The 25,295-nt window shown below is 38.0% G+C and overlaps 3 protein-coding genes across 4 annotated transcripts; 1 reads left to right on the top strand and 2 right to left on the bottom strand.

Annotated features, from left to right (window-relative positions):
- The first annotated feature begins 4,766 nt into the window (after positions 1 to 4,766).
- Positions 4,767 to 11,017, top strand: relb (v-rel avian reticuloendotheliosis viral oncogene homolog B). The gene is made up of 8 exons (XM_079246279.1): positions 4,767 to 4,907; positions 5,954 to 6,120; positions 6,223 to 6,314; positions 6,405 to 6,536; positions 6,648 to 6,752; positions 7,820 to 8,035; positions 8,147 to 8,221; positions 9,898 to 11,017. The coding sequence occupies exons 1-8, from the start codon at positions 4,815 to 4,817 to the stop codon at positions 10,287 to 10,289; spliced, it is 1,272 nt and encodes a 423-aa protein (XP_079102405.1). The 5' UTR covers positions 4,767 to 4,814; the 3' UTR covers positions 10,290 to 11,017.
- Positions 11,018 to 13,408: 2,391 nt separating this feature from the next.
- mrpl28 (mitochondrial ribosomal protein L28) lies at positions 13,409 to 17,897 on the bottom strand. 2 transcript variants are annotated; one of them, XM_079246768.1, is made up of 7 exons: positions 17,795 to 17,897; positions 17,049 to 17,207; positions 16,072 to 16,375; positions 15,712 to 15,864; positions 15,493 to 15,627; positions 15,273 to 15,359; positions 13,411 to 15,026 (listed from the first exon to the last, which is right to left on the bottom strand). In XM_079246768.1, exons 3-7 carry the CDS (start codon positions 16,354 to 16,356, stop codon positions 14,931 to 14,933), a joined length of 756 nt encoding a protein of 251 aa, XP_079102894.1. In that variant the 5' UTR covers positions 16,357 to 16,375; positions 17,049 to 17,207; positions 17,795 to 17,897; the 3' UTR covers positions 13,411 to 14,930. The 2 variants fall into 2 exon arrangements, with proteins under 2 accessions (XP_079102895.1, XP_079102894.1); XM_079246769.1 differs by lacking the exon at positions 17,049 to 17,207 and having other exon boundaries at positions 13,409 to 15,026; positions 17,795 to 17,877.
- A 1,608-nt stretch (positions 17,898 to 19,505) lies between these two features.
- Positions 19,506 to 23,132, bottom strand: LOC306760173 (uncharacterized protein; the record flags this gene model as incomplete). The annotated part of the gene is made up of 5 exons (XM_079245966.1): positions 19,506 to 19,815; positions 21,090 to 21,277; positions 21,401 to 21,648; positions 21,922 to 22,065; positions 22,460 to 23,132. The coding sequence occupies 5 exons, from the start codon at positions 23,130 to 23,132 to the stop codon at positions 19,506 to 19,508; spliced, it is 1,563 nt and encodes a 520-aa protein (XP_079102092.1).
- Between the last annotated feature and the right edge of the window lie 2,163 nt (positions 23,133 to 25,295).

The following is a 25,295-nucleotide window of genomic DNA, read 5'->3' as shown; positions in this document are numbered from 1 at the left end:
CAAAAATCACCGTCACGTGCGCTCAGATTACTCAACATCTCTTTTACTCTTTTGGGGTAAGGTTGTCAAATATGTAAATGAGCATGGCCTCCGTTTTATTTCAAACCTGCAGCTTCTCGGCGGCTGTCGTCCCAGGGGGGGTTCCCGTCTGAGAGGTGACGTGACGCTCGGGGGATTTCCGCGCCGCGAAGCAGCCAATCAGAGCCGCCGCTAACACAAAACCGAGGCTATCCGCGTCGCAGCCTTCAGTCTACACATGGCTTCAAATCGGTTAAATACTCATCTGCGGCTACACACGTTCAGAGCTGGTCTGACAGACGAGTGTCCTGAGGTATAGCCGCCACATCTGATCGAAAGGGGAGAAAATATCCCTGAATTCCTCCAGTTCATCGTCCAAAGACGCGAAGTTTAGGTGGTGACGCGCATTTAACGTGCCATGAAAGACATGGACATGTTTAATGGTACCTCTGGTGTGTTTTAAACTCTTTTTATGTTTTTTTTTTTCTTTTCTTTTCTTTTGTTTGTGTGAGTGAGCTCACATCATACTCAGACGTGTGATTTCTCATAGCAGAGGAGGCAACACCCAACCCGGGGATCGGAACAGGCCTGTCCAGTCCTTTCAACTTCTTTTCTGACCATCAAGAAGATTTAGGTGAGTCTGGTTTTCTTTCGTTTCTTATAGAGATGAACAAAGGTGAGATATTAGTAAGGCTTTACTGCAGTGTTTCTACCCTGAGCTGACCTCAAGCAGCGGTAGTAAACAAAGTGAGCTTCCTTATTTTAGCACATTAGTAAGGGAGCTTTGAAGTGGAAGGAAGGACATATTTAAAAGGTGAAATAACACATTTATCTATTAAATGCAGTAAATCTGACACTATTTCTACAATTAATAGTCATTTTAAAAAAAACAACATTCTCTGAAAATGAAAATTCTCTGAAATGATCCAAATTTCCTTATTAAGATTGCATCATGTGTGCCATCTGCAGTTTAAACACCTGGAGAAAAGCAGGTAGTTTTTTTTTGTAAACATGAACAAATATTCACATTAGTGCAAAAAAGGTTGTTTGGTTTAATAAAACATAGTTTAACTACAAACCTGTTGGGAATGAATGCTGAAATGTGCATTGTGCATATTTACACCTGGTGTTTTTACATTCTTAAACCATCGCTGAAGGAAACCAATTTCTTACAAGTGTCAGACGTGACAGACCACAAGTGTGTGTACACTACATGAAGGTAGTATTCACTCATGAGGGTAACCTGTCTTGAGTATTTGATGTGTAAACAAAAATTCAGATCATTAGTCACATGCTTCAGTATGAACTACACACAGGAATATGTTGTCTTATTTTAATGTAGTATTTTATGATTAGAGTAAAAGGTTTGGCTACAGTGTTAGATTGTGTCTTTATTAGCTATTAAACATAATCTAACACACTGAATACATATGGATATCAAGCAACCCTTAGCAACCACATGTACACAGTGCAGTGTATCAGCACAACTTTTTTGTTTGTTTTTTTTCTTGATGAGCTTTTTCCAGAACAGCTTGCAGTCATCAAATACAAAATAAGTGAATATTTGCAAAAACACTATTAAACTGATCAGCATAAATATTAAATATCTTGTTTTTCTAGTATATTCAATGGGACAGAAGTTAAAAAGGATTTGCATATCATTGTATTCTGTGTGTTTGTGTATGTAAAACATCACTTTTAGGCTGAAACCTACAGAAATATGCATACACATTTTTGTAACAGCTCAGAGCCACCAGGATTTATAGTTCACTCTCTTTTTCTTTGTTGTTTACTTATTTATTCAACTATAGACCTAATTGAAAACATAATCAAAGGAGGATGCAGTGAGCAGCAGGTACCACCCCTCCCTGGACCACCACCTCCGCCTCCAGACCTTTTGACACAGAGCTCCTGCACCCAGAACCACATGGCTATCCAGCAGAACTCCTCATCGCCTTTACTGGTGCCAAGAGGCTCTGCACCTACGGTCAGTAAGATCTGGTGGTGTTGTATCAGTGGAAGCATTGAGCTTTGTGTTGGATTAACCTTGTCTGGTTTCAAAATTCAATGATTAGTAAAAATAAATAAATGAAGTAGTAAAAAATAAATAAGATAACAGAATAAGATTAAAATAAAACACAAGTCATAATAAATAAATAAATAAATTAGAAGCAAAAGTTACATTTGTTTTTAAAATAAAATATAAATATAATTTAAAATATTGATTTCAGCTTGTTTAAAACTGGAGTTTCAAGAGTATTATAATCTAAATGTAACTTTTTAGCAGGTCTTCTGTGTTGTTTTTGTTTATTGTAAGCAATGACTTTAGTTATAAAATGTCACTAAACTAACTTTCTCTAGTAGCTATTGTTTATTTTTATCTAGTTATAGCTTGTTTAATATTTATAGTACAGTAGTTATTCTCTTATAATGCAAGGGAAAATTTGCAGGACGTTAAACTAAAAGAAGACAAGAAACTGTAAAGTGATCAGTAATAAACCAGCAGATTTTCATGGATATCTTATATATTTGAGCTGCTAATGAAACAAGTGCTTCCAGACACCCTGTGAATGATGAAAGATAAATCATAGATGCAGACATCACCTCTTTTATTAAAGGAAATATTGATGCAGGTAATATTGGGAACTAGGAAATGTTGAAAAGAAAATATTGCTCTTCAAAGCTGCAACACCTGACTTTTCCCAGCTTCTCTGTATCTAAGCCAGACAAACACTAATACATAAATAATTCCTGAATAAATGCATTAATATCGCTTATTAAATATGTAAAAGGACACAATTAGAGGTTAATACTGTGTCTCATATCAATTTTTGACATTATAGGGATTTAAAGTATGTATTATGAAGTGCTCTTATTGCCATCAAACTGCTGTTGAAGGATATTTTGTATAAGAATCAAAGAAGCCTTTAAGATGATTCCTCTTGTGTGACTGGCAGCTTTTCTGACACAGTGGTTTTACTTGTTATGCTTTTAAGGATAAAAGCTGCTGGAATAAACTGCAGTGTGCAGTCTGCAGATGGTTGCATGTATTGTTGTTTCACGGAGCAGCTGTTGGGCAACACAGGAGGTCAGACTGTTAGCAGAAAGCACGTGGTTTACTGGCATCAGGGAGATCAGTGGTGTAATCTGATAAGACAGCAGTGATGTTGCAGCCTGCACAGACAGGTAACAATGAAGTGCATTCGGAAACATGTTTAACCCTCTATCAGTTAATGATCTGTACTGTTGTTGGTGCTGAAGTGTGTGTGTGCGTGTAAAAAAAATAAAAATAAAAATAAAAATACAGCTTGCAGATAGGTTCAGAATCCCAGCGTGCTTCTCTGCAGGAGGAGGCTGAGCAGGAGGACGCCTTCGAAGAAATGTAACCTGACTCCTGCTTTCAGTCTGCTGTCTTTTCTGTTTACTAGCCAAACCCACCGGAGGTGAAAGGTCACATTTTTCCGCCCCAAGTCGCCTCTGCTATTGGTAGATCAACGTCAGGCTGAGCTGACTTCCTGTTTCTTGTTCGCTGGCTCAGCCTGCCAGGCCTTTGTTTGGGTTTAGTGTTTTACGGTGAGCAGGTACTCCCAAGCTAACACCCTCGCAGGCACTTTGACAGGAGACATCTGTGGCTCGACAGGAGATTGTGAAAGATGATCTCATGCAGAGGCATCACCCAGATCTCTGCGGCGTCGCTTTACTGAGCTCCCAAGCTGATTAACGGCTACGCTGGTGACAAAGGAGTCAGCTTCTTTAACCCTCTGTTCCCTGCAGGTTTGATCATTAATCTGTTGTTGGATCAGCGCTCCATATCAGACTAAAACTTAATGTGTTTAATGTGTTGGTTATTGTCTTTAACAGCTCATTGTGGCCAATCAGAGGTTTAACTGTGCCGAGATCTGTGAGCAAAGTTTTAGGGGGAAAGACAGAGAGAAAGTAAAAGCAGCAAAGTGAAGAATATTAAACACTAAGTATGAGTGAGAACGGAAAAGCTTGGTGGTCTGTGGTGTAACGGAAAAAATAAGACATGAAATGCACGAGGAGGAGTCAAAGAGCTCACTGTGCAGTGATAGAAAGCACATGTATGTAGAGAAAACAAGCAGTGAATCAGCTTGTCGCGTAGGTTTGGACTGTAGTAGTCAGATGGAGCACCTGAGTAACATCTGGTTCCCTTTTATTGCCCCAAGAAGCTGGTTTGTAGCTGTTTATTTTCTCTGATTTGTGTTTATTTTGTTTTGTAAGAATTACCCATATTTTGGATGAAAAGTACTAACATGTGAAGGTAGAAGTATTTAGTTGCCTGTGTGCAATTACTTTTTATTCTTTAGTTGATGAAAGTATAAATTAGATGGATAGAATACAGAAAATAATTAAAATACTCAATAATTCCCATAAAATCAGGTTTATGAATATCATCAGCTACTTCTAAGTGTTTTATTTGGTGATGCAATATGGCAAATTTCTGTTTTCAATGTAATTCAGAATCTGCTGGGAAAGTTAACCTGAAGGATGCGTAAACATTTTTATGTGTGTTGTCTTGTTTTCTCTTTGAGTTGGTATAGTTTTCTCAACTTTCAAATGTCCACACTTTACAGCTGACTGCGTTCCCTTCTGGAGAGATGTCATCAGCGTATCCATCCCGGGTAGCCGCCTCCTCCGGTCGCGCTCGAGGCTCCACCTATTCGCCAAGCTTTAAGACCCCCTGTTACACTCAGAGCCAAGGTGACGCCGAGACACTGGAACAGCTTCTAGACAAGCCAGAGCTAAAGGTGGTGGAGCAGCCCAAAGACAGAGGCATGAGATTTCGTTATGAGTGTGAGGGGCGGTCGGCTGGCAGCATCCTGGGGGCGTCCAGCACTGACACCAAGAAGACTCAACCCACAATAGAGGTAGAAGGGTGGTTTCGATTTTGGACTTTAAAGGGGGTTTACAAGCTCTCAGAAGCAGTTTGGGAGGTTTCAGTGACTGTTGATTATGTTAGGTGTGTACTCCTTTGCAGGGAGGGTGGAGCTGAGAGGGTGTGGGTTGTTTAGAATCAATTAGAAAGTCCCCACAAATTCCAGTGTGATTGTGGTCAAACAGAGGAGGTTTATCCCCTCTCTGTATACTCACAAACATCTTCACACTCACCCTCACCTCACATAGACTCACACACACGTTTGCTTTTTTATATATTGGTATCTTTACACTGATTGATACCTCAGGTGATTTAGATGAAAAATGAATTGAAGATAATTTATTGTCTGCAGACAAGGGCATTGGTAGAGGAAAAAGAAGATGGAGTGTGGAAATATACAGGCAATCAGTTGCATGAAGGACACAAAAAAAGCCATCAATCATGGATCAGTATAAGAAATCAAGAAGCAGCCAGTTCTCTGAATTTGATCTAGATTAGAGGTTTAGATATGTTGTGCTAAGTCAGGGGTGGCCAAGAGAGCCGGAGTCCTGCATGCGTTAGTAGTTTCCATGCTGCAACACACATCTGACTCATATCAATGGGTACTTAGCAGAGTTGTGCAGAGCCTGACATCAGTTATGCGTCAGGTGTGCTGCAGCAGGGAAATGTGAGGACCAGAGTTGGCCGTCCCTGTGCTCAGTAATCATTGTAACTATTTTCAAGCAGTATTTTCTGTAAATTTTCTCATCTTTCGCTGTTTTTTTTTTTTTTTTTTTTTTTTTTTAAACTTCTTTACATTTCTTCTTCATGACAATATTTTTTTAAGTCTCTGCTGCACATTTTCTATTAATTCTTTGGTTAATTAGATGTGTTTTACTAGTTTGAAGAGTTATTTTTTCCTTCTTTCTGTGTAGTAAAACACACCTCACCACTGTGGTTCTCAGATTTGCCAGCGAGTTGCAAAACAGTTTGTTCATAGTTCACGGCCCTCGTTTCGATTCCTGATCATTTATCTTTCTGTCTTGTTCTTCCTGTCAGATTCAAGGTCCTATTGATAATCTAAAGAGGGTCACAGTCACTGTCTCCTTGGTGACCAAAGACCTCCCATATCGGCCTCACCCCCACTGCCTTGTTGGTAAAGACTGCCCCGCCGGTTCGGGAATCTGCGTGGTCTCATTCAATCCTAAATGCAACAGATGTCACAGGTGCCCATTAATCTTATGTCTCAATTCTTTTTTCCTTTTTTCTTTTCTCAAATGTTCCAAAAAAGTTCAGCTGTTTGTTTCATATCTTGTCTCAACTTGCAGCTTTGCAAATCTTGGAATCCAGTGTGTGAGACGGAAAGAAATAGAAGTTTCACTTGAAAACAGGAGGCGGCAGAATATTGATCCCTTTCAAAGTGAGCTGAGCGCAAGCAGACACGCCAAGATATTTTAATAACTCCATAAATCACACACCAGGCCTAACATTGTGTCTTTCTGTTCATCAGCTGGTCACTCGAAGGGGATCGAAGACATGGACATGAATGCGGTGCGTCTTTGTTTTCAGTGTGAGCTTGAATGGGAAAACGGCAGGAAAGACTCCCTTGGCCCAGTTGTCTCCAAACCAGTTTATGACAAGAGTAAGACATTGCCAAATGCTGAGTTTCTGACTGTGACAGCATAACCACCTGCATCAAGTGTAATAAATATACTTCTCGACTCTCATGCTTTGCCACGTTTGGCTTTTAAAGAGGCTACAACCACATCGGAGCTGAAGATCTGCACTCTGAACTGCTACAGAGGCTCCTGCATGGGCGGTGTGGAGATCTTCATGTTGTGCGACAAGGTGCAAAAAGGTGAGTAAAGGCTTTCAGTGGAGTGTTTCAGTTAAGTCAACATTATTCCCAGAAGTTGCTATCCTGAATTTCTCTTTGGTAAATGATTCATTATTTACTCAGAACTAGTTCTGTCTTTACAACCACACTTATTTATAAGAGGACGATATTATGTGAGGGTTTGATCAACTCAATTTGAAGTGGATAAAGCAGCATGAAGCACTTTGATGTAAAACAATATCATGTATTTTATATGGAGAAGAAATTAATAATGGGGGAAAAAAAGGGGGGGAAATATCAGAGCTGGAGAGGAAAGAAACCCTGGGAGGGCTTATCCAGACCCTCACCATATTCTGGAAATAAAATATATCTTAATAACAACAAAGGCAATAGTTCAAATAACAGTATATAGATGGTATGAAAATAAAACAAAGTAACCAACCTTAATTAATAATGCATACATCAGAGGACACCAACTACAATAGCAACAGAATAACAGAAATGTACACAACTCCACTGAGCACAGATGTTCTTTCACTTTCCTTTGTCGACTGGTAAGACGGGCGTGGGGGGTGGTGTGGTGGGGGGTTGTTTGTCAGTCAGGTAGATAAACTTTTTCCATAAAATAACACTTTTTGTATGTGATGAATAACTGATCTCTGCTAGTACGACAAAATGGAACATTAAAGGAGCATAAATTATCTAGTAGTTATAGAGTTTGAGTTATGAATAAAATGTTTCTGATACTGAACCTCGAAAAGAAAAATACATTTCCACCTTGTTAATGAAATGTTAAAAACATGAATGAAATGTTAAAAACAGTTCATTTTTTCAGTTTAAGAAAATGTTACATATTGTGTAGGTATGTAGGGATACGTACTAGCTCATATGATATTGCAAAAAGTCAGATATGGACATACAGGACTATAATATAATGTTAATAAACTCGATCTGTTGAGATTTTTGTGGACTTCTCGCTTCTCATAGACTCTCAGGATAAAGACATGGACTGGTAATAACTTCTAAGTATTTTTTTTTCCTTTTTATGGAGTAATAAAGTTTTTGTTTTGTTTTTTTAATATCCACAGATGACATAGAGGTCATCTTCAAGCGAGATTCGTGGAAGGCGAACGGGGTGTTTGCCCAGACAGATGTCCACCGGCAGATCGCCATCGTATTCAAGACTCCACCCTACCAGGACCAAGACATCAAGGAGGAGGTTGACGTCAAAGTCTCCCTACGCCGCATCTCGGACCAGATGGAGAGCGAGTCGGTTACTTTTACTTACCTGCCGCGCAATTGGGGTCAGTCCTGACTAAACTATCACCACGTGTCGGTTAATTGTTGAACAGAGAACAGGTTCAACAGGAAAAGCTGGATGTTAATCAAAGTGTGTCTGAACGATTTAATTTTAGATGTGTATGAGGTGAAGCGGAAGAAAGCGACAATAAAGAGAGACAACAGCTTCTCAGAGAAACCTTGTGCAACAGGTAAGGCTTCATCTTTTGGTTATGTTTGTTTTCTGGTTTTCAATGCCAGAATTATCCCTTGTGATACTGAACATGTATTCAGTATGAAAGATGTGCAAACATTGTGTTGTATAAAACAAATAGGCTATTATAAACTTTATTTACTATAAACTGCTTATCTTTGTTCTGCAATGCAAGAAAAAACCGTTTCATTCAACTTTCATTGTGTAGTAATAACAAGCTACCTACAGTTTATAACACATATGTAACACAATGATTCAAGCTATTTACTTTTCTGATTGTAGTCAATCTCATATAAATTCATCAAAATACGTTGGGGTAGCACTTAGCCTCAGTTGTTTTAGGGATAATAAACAGACACATATTAAGACCAGACTGTATTATGGGTGTGGTTATGCTTTTCTTTGCCAGTGTATTTAGATCAGATATTCTTTCATCGAAAATAAGTGCATTAAAGAAAGAGGACAGACTAGAGCTACTTTGGTAGAGGCACCGTGACGTAACCTGAAATGTTTTATTTTTTAGCAACATTTTAACTCAAATCTTATCACATGCAAAAAGAAAGAAAAGGAAAAAAACAAAATCTACACCAGTAAGCCACAGTATTCCTGCCTGGCTGTAGATTTCAGTCATGGCGATAATCCATCAGGCAGAATACAGACCCCAGCTGACGTTTATTTATCTTCTGACACTATCAGCTCATGGCTGAAAAGCTTACTGTAAATGTTTGCTCACTGATGAGAAGTTAGCATGTAACAATGTTATCTTTAACCACACCTGTGCTCTAACAAACCAACATGCACAGGTCTCCCAAGTCCTCACTTCAGGCTTTGATATTATCTTTAATACACCCCAACAAATTAAATCTTCCTTTTTTTTCTTCATCCTTTTATGATGAGCAGAACACGTGACAGCACAACATTTACCGAAAGTAAAAAGTGGAATGTACAGAAATGTAAATGAAGAAGTCATAAATTGCCACAGTTCATACGATATTACGCTTTGAGGGCTTTTTATGGGAACATAACTGATCATGTACATATGCACGAACAAAAACTCTGCCTCTTGATGTTAAGGATCAAGTTTTTTTTTTTTTAAAAGAAAAAAAAATCTAATTCATATTAAATTTCATACTAAGATAAGGGGTTAAAACAGGGTTAAAAATATGAAAGGGAAGTTAAAGTGCATTGTTTATTTCATGCAAATCTTTAAAAAAAAATTACATTGAGTATGTCATCCTGTAGTCAAACTTTTATTTGCACTCATTGTGTACCACGCACCCTCTCGCATATATTTATCTTATGCAAACAGTAAATATGAGAATATAAAATATAATTAAATATTCCTTTTGCAGGCTTTAGTTTCTGTTTAACTTCACTGCAGATAAAATGTTCCTGTCAAACTACAGCTAACATAAAAAATAAAAATTCTTAAATAAAACAAATATAAAAACAGCACAATAATGATAAACTTGCCTGATTAAAATAAACTTAATTGTGAAGCACATTTCATGCATAAATCAATTCAGTGCGCTTTGTGCAAATAATTGGACACAAAATTGTATTTAATTAAAATGATTACAAGTAATCAACCGTAGATAATGGAAGACAAACCATCACAATTATGTATTTTCTTTGTAACATGACCAGTTCCTCCTCCTCTTTCTTCTTCTGCAGAGGGGGCATCTGCATCAGACTACAACTTCTCTTTCTTCCAAGACATTAGAACCATGTCATCTGACGAAAGGCAATACACTACCCAGGCCATGGCGGAAAGGTTGTACAGCGATCTCGGGGACTCAAACATTGACGAGGAGATGACCGTGGATCAGTTGCTGAACTTGCCTATAATTTCTAACATCCTGTCTGACCCAAACATTGTTGCATCAATGCCCAGCGCCTTCGACCAGGTGCCCGACATCGGCTCCGCCTTTCCTTTTGGCTCATACTCACAAGACTTTGCACAGTATAGCGACTTACAGTTCAACATGCTAGTAAACGAGAACCAGAATTCTCAATCGGAGCCAAAGGAGGGGCTGGTGCAGGTGAAAACAGAGGAGGAACTATGAGGTCCGGTGGACAGAGGTCACTTCTCACCTCTGTTGGATCCAGCTTTGTGTTTTGCATGTGGACATCAGATTGTAAACGACTGTCGTATGCAAGCGACATGTCACATATCACGAAGAAGCAAAATGTCTCACTTGCAACCGCTGCTAGCATTGTGTAATGTATTTTTTTAGACTTTTGTAGTTTTACACATCAAATCTTCTTTCTTCCTAGTAAACCTGTCTCCTTTGTTTGAAAGCCTTGCTGGTCAAGGCAGCAACATTCCTTCATATTTCCCATAAATGCAGACAGCATTAATTCTAAGACTTGGGAGTAAGAGAAAAAAAATATTCTTACAGTCAGCATGGAGTTAAAAAAAAACAGTTATCAATTTCTTTATTTAAACTGGGGAAAATTGGAAAACCACAATTGGAGGAAATTATTGGTGACTGTTTCTGTAAGGTCTGCTTTTTTTGCTTCCGTGTAATTTTGGGAAAATGACCCAACTTCCTACTGAAGTTCTGGGCAGCATGAAAGGTGTGTTTTGTTTTTTTTGTTTTTTTTTATTACAGTCTTTATGACGAGCTACCAATTACATGTCTAATTGCTGTTTTGATGTGGCCGATACACTTGTTTAATATTTAATCTGCTTAAATATAATAGAAACTATTCTTCCTTCTGCTCTTTGCTCTGTGTTTGTTCCTCTTGTCCATAGTTTCACTCGTGCTCAGCGTGTACATGTCAAACTGTGCCTTCCTGGCTCCAAGTATGTGAAAATTATAATAAACCGTCAGCGCTTCGGTTTTGTTGTATCATTGCTTCCTGTGACAAAAGCAAGAGTGAAATAAGGGAAGTAGGCATTTCTGAATATGATCTGTGTTTAGCGACTACCCACACACATTCCTAACCTGCTCTCTCACTTGTAAAAACAACGATTCTTGGCAGCAAGAAAAAAATGCCCCCCCTCCTCCCTTCACATTGCAGCTTTTAATGTCATCAGCATTGTAAGGAAATCTTGAATAACCCATCAGAGAAATAAGAGACATACTATAAATCAGTCTGTTTAACCTCACAAAAACCAACAATTTCATGTTTACAAAAGATTGCAACATCGTGAGAAAATGCTATTTCTGCTTTTCCTCATAAGCTTGTCGGCTCTCGGCTGAGTCGATTAGTCTTTTGTAACCTCTGCCTGTTTTTGCAGAAACTTGCAGATTAGGAAAAAATGGAAAAATAAAATTTTTTTTGATTTCTTAATATGTTTTATATTTCAAAATACTAAAGTTAAGTTAAAGTTGGTAGATTAGGCTTTGAATAAAATTGAATAATTTATTTCAAGGTCAATACTACAAATAAATGACTTCTAAAGAAATGTATCACCAACCGCACCACATATTAGAGAGCAATTATGTTTCTAACCTTTTCACAGCCTGGAAAGCTGTTTTCACTCAGCGGTACACAGCTGTCGCAGTGCAGTGCAGACCATGCTGGCAGTAACTACTATGTTAAACACGCGTTGCCTGCATATGATAGGACAGGTGTCGACTTCAAGCTCCTGCCCTTGATGATATGAACTGAATCCACTCCTTCAAGCCTCTGGGAAACTCCACACCGGGCTCATTTCCAAGACCTTTGATCTGGTGTAAAGAGAGATATGCACTTTATTTTTTTCTTGTGAAATGGTACTAGTGTACCCGATGGCCAATGCCTGCCTGGACATGTCCACACGAACAACTTTCTGCCCTGGTCATCCCCTCTGCTTATTGCACTAAAAAAGATGAGCATTAAAACCTTCATACTTGATGTGCTATAAATGTTAAACAACTACTGTGGCTGATTTAAAGAGACTCGTTTCTCTTCTATGATAGATCAGTTTTTCTTTTAGCTAATCCACATTTAGCTTTTTCCAAGATTAAAGCAAAAGCAGTAGACATTATCAACACAAGTAAATGAATCATGTATTATAAGAAAAGTGACATTTCTTTTGTATTCTGACATTTAGGCTAAACTGGTTAAATGAGCAATTTTACCAGTATTTTCAATCTTTATGTTAAACTGACCAGCCTGACCTTTTGCACCTATTGTTAGCCTCTTTTTTTTAAATTTTACTAACTTGGCTAATTATTTACATTTTATTCTGTCTTAATGGTAGAGAGATTTATCTTTAAACCATTTATTTATTCTTTATTATTAATGCTATGCAAACTGGAGTAGTTCTGAGAAATATAACCATTAGGTTTAAATTTCTTCACGCAGATATACAGATAACTTGTTTTACACTAAACTTTCAACTGTACAAAGCCTTTTCTCGTAAGTGATTCCTCTCCAGATGCCCCTGCAATGTTGGTCCGATTTTGTATTAATCTGACTAACTATATAATAGTAAAATGGCCGTTTCTAAACTGTTCAAGTGCTTTAAAATAAAATCCTTTTCTTCACTTTGTTTTTCAAAGTTTCTCCCTTAAAACACAACTTAGCTTTTCTCAACTGAACAGAACAAAACAAAAATAAAAATAAAATAAAGCTGGGCTGGAAGGGATGTCTAGAGATGGCCCAGAAACAAGGAACCCTGATTTCTGCACTTTATTTTGTTTTTGACAGGTTCTATAAAACCGATTAAAAATATTTATAGAATTTTATAATTATATCAGTTTTGGTTAACTTTACTCTGTACTCGTGTAAGCTTAAAAAGTCAAGTGTCTGCAAGAAAAAAATGGAATCAAATGAAAATCTTAAAAAAGCATTAACAAAGAAACTTAGAAAACTCCAAACGATATGGAAATGCTGCGGAAAGTGAGTTAATAGAATATAAAAAGTAATTAATTTACAATTCAGGACTTGTCAACCCAGAAAATACAAAAAAATTAACGTTATAACAGATATGTATGAAGGTAGTTAAATATGGTATATGAAAGAATAAACAATCTAGTTTTGTTTCCTTTTCTTTTTTTTAAATCATTGGCACTTTAGTTAAGTAAACCTTATTCATCAATATTTCTGCTGATCCAAGTGATCACTTTTGGTTTTCAGTGAATTTACTGTAACCGCATCCTCTGTGTCGTGTGATTAGTTTATTTACCGGGTAGTTACTGACAAACAAAACCCATCCATGTAAATGATAAAAATGAATGTTTCCATATCATTTTTATACACCTAAACATTCCAGAAAAAGAAAATGGTTCTTTTTACATTGTGCTGCTAAAATACACAAAACCTTGTTGGCTGGTTTTAAATAGTTTAACATCTAATGGCCCCCTGTGATCTGCCAAACAAAACAAATATTAACAAATGCGGTGCATTACACACCAGTTTCAAGGTTTATTTACTTAAAACAGCCACTGAGAGAGGGGGTAATTCCATCTAAGGGTGGATCTATAAGTAGTAAAGCTTTCTGTTTACAGGTGCCAGGTATCAATTTTGTTCTCTGTTGCCTGGTTACAACACCCACGGGAGTCCCCGCTACAGTAGGGACTCACCGCGCCACAACAGCAGCAGGCTGCAACCACAAGGCGACGACACCAACTGATACAATACAGCTGAAAGTGAAACCAGTGAAACGAGAAGTACTGGTATTCATTTTTATTGTCTCTGGAAACCTCAACACCTTTTTTCCATTTGTTAACTTAAAGACCGTATAAGGATATTTGGCCATATGCAGCTACTTTCATAGCCTGATGTGCATTTTACAACAACACAACCTGTTGCTTTTTCTAAAGAAAGAAGCCCTGAGAGACAAACACAGTAATTTCACTGATCATACTGTTTTGCATATTTTAAACAGGTTTTGACAGGCAGATACGGGGTGTTATTTGGTTTCATGGATGAAGTTTATTAGTCCATGAAAGTAATTTACCATGTCATTTTAGGAAAGGATTCATAATTAAATGATAAACTGATGAAATTCATTCAGCACATTTTTGTCCTCAAATGAACTTTACCTTACACCACAGGCCTCATTCGCACACATCTCACACCACTTTTTTGTTTTAGTTTTTACAGATTTAAGTCAGGGTAATACTCTTCTTTGCAAAGTTTAATATCTTGCTTGACTACATTTTAAGTGACACCTGTAGAAGCTCCAGAAGGAACTTTCTGGTTTCCAGATGATGATTTTAACCCCTTCAGATCAAATAATTTGAACAAGCTACCATAAGCTACCCACAATCTTTCCTCATCTTTACTGCTTGAAAGGTCTCTGGCGCCACCTAGTGACTAAACACATGCATGATGCCCACATTTTCAGCTAAACATGTTGGGAAACGTGCTAATCCATTTGAACAGTGATGAGAAATTAACTGATTATAATACAAACATGACTGAAACAAATTTTTAGAAAAAAATGGAGACTTTTATTAATTTTTTTTGTCTTTTAGAAACCTTAAATATGTACTTCTAAACACATCTGTTGGGGAGAATTTACATGAATGGACTTTTTTTTTCCTAAACCCTGACATTTCTTATTGACGGCTCTTTCATACGGAGAATAAAATAAGACTGAAATAAAAGTTTTTTGTGGTACTTCCTGCTGTTCCAAAATGGAAATAAATGCTGACACCGAAGCCCTGGTGAAACAGACATGAAGTGGCTCATAGTCCCACCACCATGTGGAGGAGCTTGACAGTTTAACATACTTTTATCTTTATGTCTCTGCCCAGTTGGGAAAGTCACTTATTCTCTATGACATGTGGCTCCAAGAGTTTCTTCATGTGAAGCTCTTGCACCAGCTGGTCCACAAAGACCTTAAACTGAGGCTCAGGCTCCTGAGAGAGAAGAGGAAGAGGCAGACAAAAACAAATTCACTGAACAACTCACTGCAAACTAACCATGATTGATGGCTGGATGTTGTTTTTGCGGTGTGTTCGCGCGATAATCTGTTTATTCAGAAGCTGATGAAGAGACAACATAGCAGCGGGCTGTCATGGGTTATTCTAGTTCATTTGGAGCATCCTGTCTTTCTTTGGGCCAAAAAGACAACTATAACAGGAAGTGTGAGAATGACTCAGTACCTTGTGCTCCAACTGTCTCTGTTTCTCCACAGCCTCGTCCAGACTCAGACCCACCCACTCTGCTTCCTCTTCTGGGATCTCAAACTGCTGCTCAGGCAAAAAGGATTGAGACAAACAACATCTGATTGTTACATTTCCTGATAAACATCAAGAACAAGTTTGTCCCAGCAGACATGCTGAGTTTCTAGCACATTTTACTTCTCAGACAGTTGTGATCTACCTTGTATTTGGTATAGACGCTTTCTCTTTTGACAGGGTCGTTGGGGTAAAGCTCTGTGTCCTTGCGTGCCAAGCGAAGCAGCATTGCCCTTTTCAGGTCCATCCCCAGTTTGGAATTTAGATCTTCCTTTGGTGTCTGAAAGGAGTTAGACATCAGTCACTTGAACAGCTCAGTCAGTGGAGAGTCATTTTATTGCAGAAGGATATTTTTTCCACATACTTTCAGGATATAAAAGTCAAAGCCGAAAGCAGCATCGATGAGGTCTAGCGTGTGAGCTGTGACTGGGATGGTGAACTTGTGATCGAGGATCTCACTGTACAACTCTCTTTTGAATAACTGTGGTTTCCAGATCTTCTTTAAGCGATTGGACATCTAAACAATTCAGACATCAGCAGACATGACAGTATTATAAACACACAGCAGCTGTGATGTCATCCCCTATGTACACGTTTCTTTTTCTACCACATTCATTGGAATATTAATAACTACTCATCAAAAGGGAAATCAGACATGATATTTAACTGGTAACTAAATTAATAACAGTACAAATGTGAGAGAATCATTTTCTTGAAGACTTACTTTGTCATTGTTGGCATATCTGAAGCCTTTAATGAGGCCCTCTCCTCCCCACAGGCCGTCCTGGGACTTTGGAGGGTAGTATATGGGAATTGGGACGTCCTGCACCCGCTCCTTCAGCCCAGTCTTTGGGTTTGCTCGGTACTGGACTCCCAGGGGCTTCCAGTGAACAGGTGTAGGCTCCTTCTGCTCGAGAGACTTGAGGTAATGTTTCGGCAGACGGGAATAAATGCCCTGCTTTAGTTTGAGGGCCTCCCAGATTTTGGGAGGGTATTTATGAAGGGGCATTGTCTTTTTCTTCTTCTGACTGTCAAAGCAAAAAGACAGAAGAGGGAAAAGTTAAAACACTATATAAGGCAGTCGATAGGAAAATATCAGCTTTTCACTTCCACAAAAACAACTGTGTTGGTTCTGAGCTGAAACAGGATTATCCTTTGTACTTAGTGACAAATCTGCTTTAGACATGTGAAAATGTTGATTTTAAAATATTACATACTAAAATATTTGCTTGATGCCGATCAGACCGCAAGATGATATTTAGGTTTACAAGTTAATTTCAAAAGAATGTAAATCAAGAACACATGTGCACACACACACACACACACACACACACACACACACACACACACACACAAATATCTCCCACTGTAAGAAGCAGGCGGCAGTGTTTTTTTGTTTTGTTTGTTTGTTTTTTTTAAAATTATTATTGAAAACATATCTTGAAAAATGTTGGTTGCCAGATTGTATATTTGAAATGGTTCAAACAAATCAAGAAAGCAAGCACAATCGTTTAATTTTTAAATCATAAATGAAATGCTTTGGGTTTGAAATATTTGGTCTGAGCTTTTTCTGTGTGAACAAAACCATTTTTTGGGCATTAAAGAAGGAAGTACTTCAGTTCACAGCCTTTCAGTGTTTGGTTGGTTGCTGTATATTAAACAAACCAATTTAACAATGGTCTGGGATGATGATTCACTCACTGTTGGTTAGTTTGTATTTGTTGGTATTTGGTTGGTTGGTATTAATGGTCAGGAGCTACAAAATAAAGACCCCATCTGAGTCCACCTCTATGGAGCTGCACTTAATAACATCCAAACTGCATCCAGCTTTAGTGGCACCAAAAACCTGGAGGATACACACTGAAAGGGGGGGGGGGGGGGGGGGGGGGGGGGGTGTACACATCAGGCAGGCTGCACAACAGCTGCCAGGACATTTATTAGATCTTATTATTTATAGTTTCTGCACAGCAAAGATGTGCTGCTTCACAAATCCCAAAGTTTCTACTGTTAAATCATTACGAATGAGTGCTCGTTTCCATGAAACCAAAACATACAGAGCAGCCATTACCACTCCTAGTTACAGTAAAATTCAAAGAGAGAAATTCATACGTTTGGATTATTAAATCAAATAATGACACAAAATAGAAACTGAAAAGACAGAAAGAGAGTACACAAGATTTGGTATACACTGATAACATTTCTAACAAGTCTAACTAATATTAACACGTTATTTGTTTTATCCTGAGTAGCTTGACATCAGTTCCAAACATGCTTAGAGAATTTTTTTAATGACGTTTTTATTAATTTATAGGACACCATCTCATCACATTTTATAATGTTACTCCATAGCAAGACCCGGGTGGAAGCAGAACAACAGTCCAGCAGAAGATTGAACAAAAAACAAACTTTATCACACCTCCAAAAGAAGCACTTTTAAAATATCTTACCTGGAAATAATACTGCAAAACTCAGCAAGAGTTTTTAATCCATGATAACCCAAAATCAAACGTGCAAGGACATCATGCACCCCTTGCTACGGAAGACAACTTCCGGTTGGAAAATGATTCGCTGACGGACTGGATATTCTTAAAAATGATTGGGTTAGCAACTCTGTCAATCAATTCACATTCGGGGTAACCCGGATGTACTTTTCAACGTGCTTTTTTTTTTGCAAACAATGCAGTTTTTTATTTATTAAAAACGGTTTATTTTCCAACTAACACCAACAATTCGTAAAAATAAATTTTGACCGTTACTATAATTTTGGTCTTGAAAGAAACATTGTTAACGTTACTATTCCATAGAATACTAAATAATAAACTATGTTATTTATTAAGTTTTCCGACTGTTATCAGTTTCATTTATTATAACTATTTGTTTATTTGTTTTTTAAGTATTTCAATTCTTACTTTTTATACTGTGGGACTTTTGTTGTGAAGTGGAATGTTCACTGGCTAATAAAAAGCATAATAGATATTGCTTTAAAACTATCTGTATACATACAATAGAACATCCAGATTGTTCCGCCCGAAAGGTGGAATTGAACCACTCTGCCGCTAAGCAGCTACGGGTTTGAAGCCCGCACCCCGGACCACCGAGGATCATCCGGGCATTTCAACCCTTCGATTCCAGGAGGTTTTATACCTCACAGCATTGGTATACATTTCATTCACGGTGTCAGTCCAAAGACTTTACAGATATATAATTTTTTTTTTTTTTTTATCAATAGTTAAGATTACACATACGTTGCAACTGCATACTACATACTTTTAATTATTTTTCTCCAAGATTAATACAAACTAAAGAGCGAAATCTCGATGAGTTTTATGTTATGCAACGCTGGTGGAATTTGATTGGTTGCCTGAAAACACTGCTTGTTATTCAGGAAATGGAATGGCCTCAAGATCACGCTAGTATTTATTCATTTTTCCACGTCAGTAGAATGTACTGCTCATATTCAATAAAACATTTCTCTGCAAAACTCCCTAAAATAAATATCCTTAGTTCCAACGGAATTAAAAAGTGCAATTTAAAATGGAAAACTTTATCACAATGGTTACTAATTAAATTTATGCTTTTAGAAACACTGAAGTTGCTCCAGTGGACTAAAACACACACACAAAAAAAATCCCCTTTGTTCTGGTGTCTGTTTTTAAAAAATAGATTCTTTTAAATTCAAAGAAAACTGCTCGTACATCTATATGTATGTATTATTTGTTATTAATACATGTTAAATTTCCAATAAAATTATTTTTCAAAATGGCTCTGTAATCATGAAGGCTTGTGTCATATAAGTTGTACAGTGGAGAATAAAAGACTGTCATGTGGGATCACATTTTGCCTGCACTTTAGAATCCATGTGACATCAAATTAAGACCATTATAAATTTATTTATTTATTTTTATTTCAATACTTACATGTACATAGCTACAAATAAACAACAAACATGGACAAACACACAAATGCTTTCACAGAATTTCATATGAAATTGCATAAAATATCTTCAGAGTAGCACCTCTCAGTGTAGCAAAACTAACAGATCACTTGCCAACAGTGCTTCCATACATGATCCAAGAGATATTTTCTTGGATCAATCTTAGCACCAATCACCATTTTCACCTTTACATCAGGGCCTTGAAACTTAGTTAAAACTGACAATCAGATGAAGGTGTTCTCGATGACTAGAGTCTGAGGATCTTCCTTCATTTCCACAGTGGGTGGTGTCAACACATTCTGGGTATCCTCTAGAAGAGAGCAGCACATACTCCCAGCACAAGCGTTTTCACAGGCAAGGCTGCAGGCAGGGAGAGAAGGTGAGGATGGGTCTTCTCTGTGGATGACAGGGGAGGCGTCCCCGTCGCTGCCTGAAGGGGATCCATTGCAGGAGGAAAACTCTGGCTGAACAGTGCAGCAGCTCACTCCCACATGATGCAGCACTTTAGTCACACCTGACATCACATCGGCACACCTGTTTAGATGTGAAATCATCATGCATTCATAAAGTATTCAGCTTTTACCGACTAAACTTGTATGCATGAGCGAACATGTGTCTCTTTGGTCACAGGCTGTCACCTAGAGTAAACTGGGACTGCTTATGTGATTATGCACAACATCCAGAAAGTTGTGTCAGATGAATAGCTTTAGACTGTAACTGAGAATCTTGAACAAAAAAAAAAAAAAAACAACAACAAAAAACAAACAAACAAAAAAGTAATTACCTAAGAAACATATTTATTTTAGGTAGATAGCATTTTGACTTTGTGCTTGCACAGAACATGAACGTGGGCTAATGCAATTTATTCTCATTAAAAAGGTGTAATTGCATTAGGGAAAATCATGCTGCTTCTCTGTGGAGTTTTATCATTTTGTGTCATATTCCATGTATTGTGAGAGGATGATACTCAGTTTTATACTTCAATGCTAACGCTAAGCATTAAATGAATAAATGAAAGAATGAATGAATAAAAGAAAGAATGAATGAATGAATGAATGAATGATTGAATGAATGTGACAATACAATGTGACAATAAATTGACATTGAAAAAGCTTTAAATGTGTACAAGTGATATTCAAAAATGTCTTAAATGGTGTGTTATTTAAATGTTTTGCCATGGCCTCATGAAGTTAGTTTATAATATATCTGCTTAAGTGTGGCTTAAAACATTATTAGACCTCCACGCATATACCAATCAATTGTAATTTTTGTGTCAGAAAAAGTGTAAGAACATCTGAAATTATTGTGGAGTGTGAGGATTAAAGTCAAGTGTTTTCATTCAAGCCAACAATGTTTCAAGTCACATTTATTAAGAGAAACAGAGAATGGATGGTTTTCACAATTCATGTCACTAATGAAGATCTTCTTAAGGTACTATAAACAAAAGCTATGAAAGCATAAAACGTATTTCAATCCTTATCTTGAAACCTGGTTAAAAGGGATTTTTTTTAATTTAATTTAATTTTTTTAAAAAATTTAATTTAATTTTAAATTAGCTACAAGGGAAATTGGTTGATAAGGATTTAGAACAGCTCATTGGTTCCCAGTGTGGACTATATCCCCAAAACACACACACACAAACATGTTGCATTTACAAAAATAAAATAAAATATCTATATTCTCACCCTTGAACTCGTCGTGATATATATACATGCAGTCTAAGAGAATGATCCCTATCTAGGACGAAGGGGTGAACAATGAGTGGTTCTAATGCTAAAGCTTAGACCAAGTCCAAAAATAAAGCTTACCTGTGTACTGGAAATCCAGTGTGGCAGTGTACATGCACAGAAGCCACCATGAGGGACTCTGTTAACTGCCAGATGTGAAGGTCATGCACAGCCTGAACTCCGGGCACGCTCGCAATTCTCCGTCCAAGATCAGACACACAAATGTGTGGGGGTGAGGCCTGAAGCAGCAGGAGTCCATACCTATACACCTGCAGAGTGATTTCAGCTGTTTTTAATGCTTAATGCTGTATTTACTGCAAGGCACCTTGTGTTACATTCAGTTCATATAGAAGTGTCATTGAAAAGGAGGATTTATTCTTGTAGAAGCTGACCTGTGGCATAGCTGTAGCAACAAGAGTGACCACAGCCAGCAGAGAGAGACCAGGATCCAGGTAAACCAGGACACTACAGGCTTCAGGGCTGTGTGGGAACTGTGGGGTGACCAGCAGTGTCACCAAGCTGTTGATCAGAGCCAGCAGGGATGTAAAAAGTCCCCGAATGACAAGAATGAAGGACAGAGGACAGGCCGGCCGCTGGCTGCTTGGCGTAGGCGTCTCAATGAGGCGGGAAAACTTGCAGACTGATGATGTTTTAGATGTAATTTTACAATCTGAAACTGGAGGAAAAATAAAACTCTGGTATTTTTAAAGCCGCTGCAATCGATGAAAATGTTTTTTTTAATATGAAGAGAAAAGCAACATTCTAAAGAGCTAAACTTTCTCACCAGAATCTCCCACGCAGGTGTTATAGTTATGATTCTTTGAGGCATCTTTTGATTGAGTTTCATGAATAAAACCTGCAGCTCTTGTCTCTTCTTCACAGGAGTCTTCTGGTGGTTGTTTTACGGTTTTACAATCGATGTCAGAGATGCTGGAAGTTCCTGGATTGCTGAAGACAAGTGCTGCACTGTGGAAAAGGTCATGCACAGCAGACTGGGCTTTTGGTTGGACAGTGTCTTTGGATTCCTCCTGACCTCTGGAGTCCTCCTCAGCCAAGACTGTGGGAATCAAGAAGAGGAATGAAAAACAAGCAGTTAGATCTTACAGACTTACAGCTGAATACACACTAAATGAGATACACAGTGTCCTAGACAGACACACCTGTTCTTCATTTGAAAAATTCTCTTATCACACAATTCCTCGCTTTCATCAATGTTTTGCATTTCTTTGCAGATTCCCATACTGTCAAACTTGCTTCAGATTTGAACCGAGTAACTGTGTAAATGTGAATAAAATGATCGTTTGGAGTTGGAAAGTTGCAAAGCTGTAAAGTTTGTAAGACATTCTCTTTTTTCATTGGTTTGAGTATATTTTTATCCATCTTTCTGTAATGTGTAAAAAGCTTTTTGTTTTGATTTCTGCAAAATTTCCACAATTTCTCCTGTATGTTACCTTTGTAGTTCACTTCAAAGTGAGATTCAGTCTCTTCCTGTTTGCCACTCCTGGCCCTTTCATCGTGCAGCTGATCCCAGTTCAGTCCAAACACCAGCATCTTATGGAGCACACTGACGGCTCCGACCACCACCAGCAGCACAGGGTGCTGAACTGGGTGTGGTTCCAGAATAAAGCTGATGATTTCCAAGAAGTAAGAGATGCACAAGGAGGCCAGGAGGAGGGCAGAAATGAAGACGCCCACAGACTGGACCCTGCTGTTGGTAAAGGACAGACCACAGTTTCCAGTTTTAAATGACATTGTAGGGGAGGAGAGCTTGTGCGAGCTGACTAGTGAAGGTGTCTCGAGGTCGGACAGATCTGACATGTCTGACCCTCCAGTGATGGTCTGGGTAGCAGGTCTAGATTTGACAGGTGAGTCTGCTTTCAGAGGGCGAGGAAGTGCTGCTAAAGAGTGGGAGGTATGGGGAGGAGATGAGGGAGAACCCAAAGAGACTGGAGTGGTGCTGATGCTTGCAGACTGAAGAAAAGGAAGCGCCATGTGCATGAGGATGAAGAGGGTGTGGAAGCCATCTACCATGGTGATGAGAGACTTACACAGTTGACTGAAGACAATTTCACACAACAGCAGCAGCATGGTCATTAGCAACATGCACCAATGTGGCACCCCCATATCTGCAACTACAAGATCCACATAATGAAAGAAAATCATTGGTTGAACTTTGTTTCTCCTCACATGTTTTGCTCTTTTTCTAAACATATTTTATGGATGAGCTCTGAGTCAGAAGGTAAAAGCAAATTTGAGATATGTAGTAAAAACCTTTTAGAAATGTGCACAAGAACTTGGTGAAAACATCTGGATTGTCTCCTAACAATCAGAGTCAAACTTCCGTCATTAGGTCGGACCAACACATCTTCTTTACAGCATGATTTTTTATTTAGTAAAATTCAGAAAGTCACGAATAACATCAATGCAAACCATGCCATTGCTGCATTTTTATCACAGCTCTTTCTCTGTTTGACAACAAAAAAAATGCAAATTTATCATATAAAGTTTCTTATTTCTTATTCAGTGTCCTGATAAAACAGTCTCTTGTTCAAAAAAATCTACTGATTCAAATACATAAAACAACGTCAAAACTTGTGTCAGTAGTTTAAATATTTATAAAGCATCTATTCATCAGATACATTACATCTGTTTATCAGCTGCATCCATTCATGTGATTCATCTGTGATTTGTATTGTTCTCATGACCCACTGGGGATCTATCCCCCACCTTTTTAGAAATAAATGCACACATTAAAACATCTATAGATAATATTCTATCATATGGATAATTTTAAATGAACCATAGTGTACAGTGAGTAATTTTATTTATTTTATAACATACCTTTGAGGCTCATTTCATATTATTTAATGAAGATTCTTTTAAAAGTATTTTTCTCATCACATACTGTAAGATTTCAATAAACCAGTTTATGACGTAGAACATATTTCACAGAAAAAAACACAAAAGTAGAAAATGCAAAGCTTTGTTACCCCAAAGAAGAAGATGATCCTCCAAAATGAAGTTGGATTTCTAGATGTGATCTGTGCCGTTAAATCAGAAAAATGTCATACACAGCCCTCCCCATCGCTCCCTCTCTGTCCCAACACCACTCCTCCTCTGCTCTAATCGCAGTCATGTGAATGGAGGGCGGGCTGTATCGTCCTCTCCTCAGTCGTCTGCTTGCATTCCCTCCTCAGCACGTTGGTGGGACAAAATACATTCTGGGCAAAGCCCACCCACACTTCTTACGCTCTCTGAGCAGATGAAATGAAGCTAATTTGCACTAATTAAATCCCCATTTTGTTGTCAGGATTACATAACCAGACCACATAGAAAGGTGAGACGATCCAAGCTGCACCATGAAGCTTTACAGATGGGTTCTGGCTGAAAAAGCTGCTCAGTATGTCCTCATGATTTTAGCATAGTAAAAGTGTCGGCATTTCACCTGCAAGTGAGGTGATGCGGCTGCAATGTGACAAGACAGGAGGATGTGCGGGATACCATAAAACTGTTTATAGGTTATCTCGAAACAACAATGGAAAAGGTGACAAACTTCAGCTATTTTTTTTTTTTTCAAAATAGCTATTTGTATTTTGTTTGAGGCCACAAACAGGTGATTGATTTGATAAGTTTTTTTTTGCAGACTAACCTGAGCAAACACAAGCAGACTTTGTCATCATTGCTGAGTCAGCATTTCTGTACAGGTGTAAGTAGAACAGATGAGAGTTTAACTATTTTCTAACAATGTCAAATGAATTTGGAAGCACTTTTGTTTTCTGTGACTGTTCAAACAGCAGTGGAAAACTTTAATCGTGCTAAAAAGTCAATGTGAAGATCATGGAGCTCTACTCCGTGAAGATTACTGCTGTCTCTGTGAGCCTGAAATCATGAATCACAGTTTACAGTGATGCTTTGATATTAAACTAAAGAATAACTTTGACATCTCCATATCAATAACTGTTGACCCCCATCTAACATCCAGACATGCTGTTGTCCATGTTGGCAGATATGGGGTAATTAGGACTTCCACTTCAGTAATGGCACACAGCACACAAAAAACACTAATATGGTTCCTAGTCTGTGATTGGTCAGATGGTTTACTGTGCACAGAAGAAAACTGACATATTTAAAAAATGTTTAACTCTTAATTTGTGGTGGAAGAAGAAATCACATTTTGCTGTAAAAAAAAATCAACTTCACAGCACCGACTAAATGAACTGTCAAATCAGACTATTTAGTTTTAACACTTTCCACCTTTTCATTAATGAAAAATGCATTTGAGAAATA

This window comes from Telmatherina bonti, assembly GCF_933228915.1.
Source record: "Telmatherina bonti genome assembly, chromosome: 9".
NCBI lineage: Eukaryota > Metazoa > Chordata > Actinopteri > Atheriniformes > Telmatherinidae > Telmatherina > Telmatherina bonti.
The sequence above is the reverse complement of the archived record's forward strand: the minus strand, read 5'-3'. Positions and strand labels throughout refer to the sequence as shown.